This window comes from Neltuma alba, unplaced genomic scaffold (genome assembly GCF_004799145.2).
Source record: "Neltuma alba isolate B1F8T4 unplaced genomic scaffold, ASM479914v2 tig00003316_pilon, whole genome shotgun sequence".
In the NCBI taxonomy this organism is placed as follows: Eukaryota; Viridiplantae; Streptophyta; class Magnoliopsida; order Fabales; family Fabaceae; genus Neltuma; species Neltuma alba.
In genome coordinates this window covers 52,226-60,473 of record NW_021633234.1, presented here as the reverse complement: position 1 = coordinate 60,473, position 8,248 = coordinate 52,226, and the positions used below count along the sequence as shown (strand labels likewise).

Below are 8,248 nucleotides of genomic sequence, written 5' to 3'. Positions count from 1 at the left end.
AAACAAAATACTTATCCAATATTATTTTATTGAAAATCATATTCTTTATGTATTAATGAAAAAAGGGGGTTTTGAGTAATTAATCATTGCTGCTAAAGCATTCCCACTAGAAAAGGCATATTTTCATGTATTTATATATTTTTTCCCCAACTTGTGCCAGCCAATTCAATTAAGATAACCTATAATTAATTCCTCATTAGCAATGGAATTATTATAATCTAAAAAAATGCCGTCTAACTAATACATTATATACACATGAGAAGGGTGATGAAAAGTGAAAACTAGATTGGTGATAACCCAATTGAACTAAAAATTGAAAGGTCAGTTGGTAATTGAGAAATCAAATCATAATTAAAATATGGAAAAAATTTACCCATAATCTTTAAAAGAGCAATTTTAAAGAAAAAGTATAATCATAAATAAACAAAAATTCATATATAAATCACATATAATTTAGCAAAATTTTTTTAATTAAAGTATAAATCCAAAGGACCATTATTTTTTTATTTGTTTCTTTTGAACTCAAAACCATCACCTTAGGCTCAATACGAGGGGAAAAACAATGTAAAATACAATTACTTATTCAAAACTTTTGGTATGACCGATAAATCCAAGTTAAGTTTTAATTTGATACATGGCATTAAAGATTTCATAAGCCCTGTTTGTTTCTGTTTTTTATTTTTTCAAAAAGATTTATAAAATCATTTTTAAAACACAGTTTTGAAAACAAAAAAATCTATTTAGATAATTGCTCTGAAAAATTATATTTGAAAATAGCACATTGAGATTGGAGGGTGAAACTTCAATGAAAACTCATATTCTCAAGTGAAGAAAACGCTGCTAGTGAAAAAAAAAAAAAGAGTTTCTCAATTTTTTTGAATAAAAAATAAGAAAACAATTAAAAAATTGTTTTCGTTTTTAATTTAAAAAAAAATTTGTATTTTTATTTTAAAAACATTTAACTGAAAAAAAATTATTAAACAAGTTTTTTTATTTTTAAAAACAAAAAATTGTTTTAAAAACAAAAACGAGGCCATAGTTTTTATTTGTCGTTTTCCAAATTTAGATCACTAATTTATTGACGGGGAGCTGTAAAGCATGCTGCCTCGTTTTATTCTCTGCTTTCCTTTTCAATATCAGCAAGGGGCACGCGCATATCCTAATGATAAATATAATACTTTTTCTAAAGGTCATTGTAATATTAATATGAACAAAAATTAAAAAATAGAAGAAAAATTACCATCGTTTTTTTGTTAAAAAAAATTTAATCCATGCTGTTTACTATTTTAGAATGGGATCTCTCTGTTTTTTTTTTCCTTTTTTAAATTTTATCATTAAATTAGGTTTTCTTTTGAACAAATGCCAGGTTGAAATCGATTTAAAAAGAACGGGGTCACACCAAGTCTTCCATAAAAGTGACATGAAACCTTTTCACTCAAGAATACGGAAGGTTACCATGGGAAGCAATTTTTTTAAGACAAGAATACCCCTGTGACTCTTCCAAATTTATCGATTAATGCCATAGGGGTAGTTACGCCTTTTCCCATTTTTGGCTTTCTTCTTACCTTTTCCATTCGGTCATACCAAACAAGCTCCACTAATCATTCTCCGTTTCTTTTTTCATACCAAGTTTACTTATCATGATGTGATATAGAAAATGCAATTTTATTTTATTTTCTCTTGTTTCATTTTTTAAGTTACAAAAAGAGGACGTCATATAAAAAGATAATTGCTCCCCTTAGTCCTAAACGCAAGATCTAATTGGGCTGTATGCTTTGATTTTAAATAGAAGACCGTAATTCGTTTTGTCTATAAAATTTATAAAGTTTTTTCAAGTTATTTCTATTGATTGTCTTTGTACACAAAAAAAATTTTCACGAATAGGATAATGATCAAATAAGTATTTTAAAAAAATTAACATACATTTATTGTGAATAATTACTTAATTAATTTTTTAATATTCATAAATTAGTTATCTAACTCTTATATTTAAAATTAAAGAGATCACAATATCATCAAACTTCAAACCAACAACAACAGCGTATCATTACAAATTACAAATAATATTATAAAGGGTGTGAATGGTGGGTTTATAAGCCAATCTTGGAGGCTCATCCCCCACTGGAAGACTTGGAAAGCCAATTCACCACTTTTTTCATGAAACACGAGACCCAAAAGTGATAGAAATTCTCAATGGACATGACCAATCTTTACCTTTATGTTTGGTATATGAGGAAAATGGAGGAGTGGGGAGTGGAGAAAAATTTTCTGTGAGCTTGATTTAAAAAATTAGAAAAACGAGATTTTAAAATTTTAATAAAGAGAATGTAAAATAAAAAACATAAAAGACCTTAATTAAACTTTTAATTCCACTCCTTTAATTTTTTAATAAATTATATATCGCATCGAAGTCCTTGTGTAATCATCAAGCAACGGTGGACAAATCCCATTATTCCTTAAAATCCTCAAAGTCATGAACATGATTACTATCAGAAATTTTATCTAGGCAACGTAGATATGGGGCCACAGGTCTGTCCAAGAGTCTATATATATATATATATATATATATATATATATAGACCTGCCACTCCCCATGGTCCTCACAGATTTGTATTGGGTGCTCATCAGTTTTGATGAGCACCCAATGCTCATCAGATATGGACTGTCCAGGTCTGATCTGGACGGTCCAGATTTAATTTTAATTTTAATTTTAATTTTTTAAAATAATTATTTTGAATAGGTATATGATAAAAAATGAAAATAATCTCTTAACTATAATTCTTTAAAAATATAATTTTTTTCTATTTTTAAATAATTATTTAAAAATATTAAATCTGGACCGTCCAGATTAGATCTGGACAGTCCAGATTACTCATCAGGTGATGAGCACTGAATGCGGACCTGATCCCCACTTTCCAGCAACACAAGCATGACATCCATCTCACTGTTATTTACTTTTGTTTTCGCACATAATAGGGTTTAAGATTTAAAATGTTTAATTAGTATAAAAATCAATATTTTGAAAGGTTCGATCATTTTGGTCGTACATTATTATGATGCCTTTTTTGGGGGACCATAAATTATCCAACAAATCAATTTCATCGTCGTCGTTTTCTTGAATGCCCATTCCTCCCTTCCTTTTTCTAAAAAAATACTTATTCTCCGCACGCTCTTGAGGAGCTAACGAGCAAGTTTGAAATATAAAATTGCACAAAAATGACACACTATATTTTATCTGACACTTAAAAAATATTATGGCCGCAACGTTTTAAATTTTTAATCATAGTACTTGAAAGGAGGAAAAAAGACTTATATATATATAATCCTAATCTCTCTATCACACACCTACTATACTGATGATAAAAATTGGAAGAAAAAAGCTCTGAGCATCATTATCGAGCTCCATTATATTGACGCATTTCCAAGTTGATATTCTCTGAGATCTTGATGTATAATTTTGACCAATCGATAATAAAATAAAAGCAATATATTTAGAAATATAATTATTGCCTGCAAGGGCCATCCATTTATAGGATAAGAAGTTCTCTGTATGATCATCAACTTGTTCGTCCCAGGCTTCACACATACGCACCCATCATTCACAGAAACTTGTTCACTTCAATAATTTACCAAAACAATCACCATGTCTGAAAGTTATGAGTACTCCGCTAAGCTTCTATCATTTCGGTGTATCGTCTTCTCCATATTCTTCTTTCTTGTTGCTTCCTTTACATTTTCTGTTTCTGCTGCCATTGAAGATGGTGAAGCAAAAGCTCTGTTGAACTGGAAAGCCAGCCTTACTGAGCAAAGCCAAGCAACGTTGTCTTCGTGGAATAATGGCACTAATCTTTGCAGAACCTGGAAGGGAATTTCATGTGATGAAGAATTCATGTCTGTGATCAATATAAGTCTGTCAAATCTTAGCCTACAAGGTACACTTCACAATCTCAGCTTTGCTTGTTTCCTAGTCTGCAGTATTTTGACCTGGGTTACAACCAATTTTATGGAAACATTCCCCAAGAGATTGGCAACTTGTCCAATATTTTGAGGTTCAATTTGTCTGAAAATCCTTCAATTACTGGTCCCATTCCTAAAGAAGTAGGAGCTTTGAGCACTCTCAGTGTTCTTGATCTTAGTGCATGTAAGCTTACAGATAGAATTCCCAATGAAATTGGGAACTTGATGAACCTGACGAATCTGGTGCTTGGTCAAAATTCTCTTTCTGGTTCCATTCCAGAAGAGATTGGAATGTTGAGCAATCTTTTGCAACTTGATTTGTCAAATAACTCAATGTTATCTGGTAGAATCCCATCATCAATTGGAAACTTGAACAGGTTACAAGAACTTTATATCGTTTCTTGCAATCTCTCTGGTCCTATACCAAATGAAATTGGAAAACTCGATTCTCTCGCAACAATTAATTTAGAAAGCAATAAACTTTACGGGCCAATCCCTCCCTCTATGGGGAACTTGATAGGTCTCGAGGAGTTGGTCTTGTCAAATAACAAGCTTTTTGGTTCAATTCCTCAATCCATTGGAAACCTGATCAACTTACAAGAAATCTATTTAGAAGATAACAATCTTTCAGGATCGATTCCTTCCACTATAGGAAACATGACAAAGCTCAACACTCTAGTATTGATGGGGAATAATCTTAGTGGTAGCCTTCCATCGGAAATGAATAACATAAGTTGGTATAATCTACAACTGGGTGATAATCATTTCCATGGCCATTTGCCTGAACAGATTTGTCAGGGCGGGACGTTAATTAGGTTTGTTGCTCAACATAACCAGCTCACTGGTCCTATTCCAACTAGTTTGAAGAATTGTTCTAGTCTAAGAAGACTCAGGCTTCAGGGTAACCAACTAGTTGATAATGTAACAAATGCTTTTGGAGTATATCCTGATTTGGACTTCATTGATCTAAGTGGAAATCAATTGTATGGCCACCTTTCATCCAGTTGGGGGAAGTGTCAAAATCTCAGGCAATTATATATTAGTAATAACAAGCTTTCTGGTGATATACCACCACAACTAGGGGAGGCAGCTAAGCTTGGTGAACTTGAGTTGTCTTCAAATTATTTGTCTGGACAAATTCCAAAAGAACTAGGGAAGTTGATAATGTTGGAAAAACTCTCTTTGAACCACAATAACTTCTCTGGTAATGTCCCTTTGGATATAAGATCACTTAATCGGCTTCAAACTTTGGAGTTGGCGGCAAATAAATTTAATAGCTCAATCACTAGAGAGCTTGGGGAACTTAAAAGCTTAAGGATCTTGAACTTGAGCAGAAACAAATTTGACAAAAGCATTCCCCTTGAGTTTGGTGACCTCCGAGGGCTTGAACAGCTCGATCTTAGTGACAATTTGCTAATTGGAAAAATACCGTCTAGACTTGGAATGTTACCCAATTTGAAAGTGTTGAACCTCTCACATAATGATCTCACTGGCACCATTCCTTTTGGTTTTAGTGGATCAATGTCAACTTTGATTAATGTTGACCTATCAAACAATCAATTAGAAGGCCCTGTTCCAAACAAACCAGCCTTTCGAACATTTGAAGGATTGAGGAATAATAAAGGTTTGTGTGGTAATGTCACTGGCTTACATCTTTGTGGTAATTCGCAAATTTGTCGTAAGAGCAAAATCTTTTTGAAGATATTCCTCCCATTGGCCATATTACTACTAGTAGTGGTTGGAGCTTCTTGTATCTTTATCCTACATGAAAGAAAAGCAAAAAACAAAGATGAAGAAGCACAATCTCAAGACATTTATTTTGTATGGAGTTCCAACAGAGAAATATTGTATGAAAATATCATCGAAGCCACAATGAACTTTGATGATAGATATCTCATTGGAAAAGGCGGCCAAGGAAGTGTTTATAAGGCTGAGTTGCCTACAGGTGATATTGTTGCTGTTAAAAGACTTCATTCCTTACCAAGTGGGGAGATCTCCAACAAGAAAGCTTTTACAAGTGAGATTCGAGCTTTGACAGAAATCAAACATCGTAACATTGTGAAGTTGTATGGGTTTTGTTCCAATTCACGATTTTCCTTTCTGGTTTATGAGTTCTTGGAAGGTGGTAGCTTAGACAACATACTAAAGGATGAAGAACAAGCCACTAAACTTGATTGGAAAAAGAGAGTGAATGTTGTTAAAGATGTTGCTAGTGCTTTATTCCACATGCATCATGGCTGTTCATTTCCTATTATTCATCGTGACATATCAAGCAAGAATGTACTTCTAACTTCAGAATATGAAGAAGCTCACCTCATTGACTTTGGAACAGCCAAGTTTCTAAATCCTAACTCAAACAATATGACCACATTTGTTGGCACCTTTGGGTACACTGCACCAGGTAAGACTAATTTCTTCTTTTCGTTTCTCCTAAAGTACTTTATACTCTTTGTTATATTAAGGTTGTAACATTAAAACTATTGTAGAGATTGCTTATGTTATGGAAGCAAACGAGAAATGTGATGTTTACAGCTTTGGAGTGTTGACTTTGGAGATCATTATGGGAATGCATCCAGGAGAGCTTATTTCATCTTTGATGGAGAAATCAACAACATATGATTTGCTATTAAAGGATGTGCTAGACCCACGACTTTCACCACCTAGAAAATCAATCATTGATGAGCTTATTGCAGTTGCAAAAATAGCATTTTCTTGTTTGAATGAGGATCCTCGTTCTCGTCCAACAATGGAACAAGTATCTACGGAGCTTGAACGGCAACCAAAGTCTCACATGGAAGAACCATTAGTCAGCATCACAATTGGACAACTAATGAACGGCTAAACTCGTCAATTAGTTGACATGTTGATGAACATAATTAATTGTAAGCTCTCAAAGATCATATGTACCATAGGTATGATCAGTTATGTTGCTTGAATTAAGTGAATGTTTGCTTTGAGCATTATATTTTTCACCTTTATAGAATATATAATAGGTGACAATATTTAACACTACCAAATGTTTTACCCTAAAATTCGTGAGACATCTTAAAAATTTTAAAATGTTACGCTTTACTTAAAGTGATAATATATAATCACTAACGTTATTAACCAGCGGGCACTAATGTTCATTGTTCCAACAAAGTTAGCAATGTGTTAGGTAAATAGAATCAAATACCTTAATTTATCAATTATTTTTCGGGGATAAACAATACAATAATACCTTCACTTTTGACTTAATAATTAGTCATCCCACGTGATTGTGTGTTATTATATCTTATCATATCCCAAAATAATTATCTGAATGGGAAAGGGAAAGTATCACCCCGTTCAAAATTAATCCATCATTGTTTATTGTTGTAATTCAATTTATTTTATAAATTAAGACACATGATATATATTTTTCTTTTATTTTATTTCTTAACATTCTTTACCCTATGTGCCCTCTAGTAATTAAATGACAATGAACCCAAATAAACATTAAGAAAAAGGGACCGTGGAAACCCAACTATACAGTGGGGCCGGGACAGAAGCCGAGAGCACACCAATTTGGAATTTTGAAGAATTTAAATATGTAAACACTCTCTAGGCCAATAAATTTTTTAATGTCCCTTTGGGCCAAAGGTCAATGATAATGTTTGTTGATGATAAACACACGTTTGCTTTTCTCTGTATTTCTTTCGTTTTTGTAATGAAACTAATTAATGTATGCTTTTCTAGAAAGAGTAAGAGTCGTCAATGGAAGAAACAATGGTGTCCTCCGACTAAAGTAAGGGAATATTGACAATGTGAATCCAAAATATTTTTTTTGCCAAAAAGCCAAAATATTCAATCCTAATAATTAAAGTTACCGTGTTTATATCGTTATCAAGTTATGTTATACAACTCATTATAAAGTAACTTTAACATATTTATAGTCAAATATTATATTATATACTCCTTCTGTCTTTTTTTATAAGCAACAACTACCATCTCCTTCTTATCTTTAAATATAAACAACATTTTCAAGTTGTCTTAAATTTTTGTAGTAAATTTCCTATTTTACCCTTATTAATTACTTATTTTAATATTCAATATATTTATTGTCTCATTTTTCAGACCATCATCTCTCTTCATCACACATTCTCTCCCTTTCATAATTCTCTTTATTATAATAATTTTCTTATTCTCTTTTTTATACTCTCTCTTCCCTATAAACAAGTGTTTTTAGATAAAGAACTTCTAATTTTTATCTATTTATTGTCTTTAACTAACTTTTTGATTTATGTAATAGAGTCTTATGTTGCTTATAATA

General features: G+C 32.0%; 1 protein-coding gene across 1 annotated transcript; it reads left to right on the top strand.

Annotated features, from left to right (window-relative positions):
- Nucleotides 1-3,982: 3,982 nt before the first annotated feature.
- On the top strand, nt 3,983-6,920 carry LOC114741202 (MDIS1-interacting receptor like kinase 2-like). Its single transcript, XM_028929455.1, has 2 exons — nt 3,983-6,358; nt 6,444-6,920. The coding sequence occupies exons 1-2, from the start codon at nt 4,183-4,185 to the stop codon at nt 6,797-6,799; spliced, it is 2,532 nt and encodes an 843-aa protein (XP_028785288.1). The 5' UTR covers nt 3,983-4,182; the 3' UTR covers nt 6,800-6,920.
- Nucleotides 6,921-8,248: the final 1,328 nt, after the last annotated feature.

Bases quoted from the DNA above. Each gene is read 5' to 3' on its own strand.
- LOC114741202 (XM_028929455.1), top strand. From the start codon at position 4,183: ATGAACCTGACGAATCTGGTGCTTGGTCAAAATTCTCTTTCTGGTTCC. The intron at 6,359-6,443 runs GTAAGACTAATT...AAACTATTGTAG, and splicing joins CTTTGGGTACACTGCACCAG to AGATTGCTTATGTTATGGAA.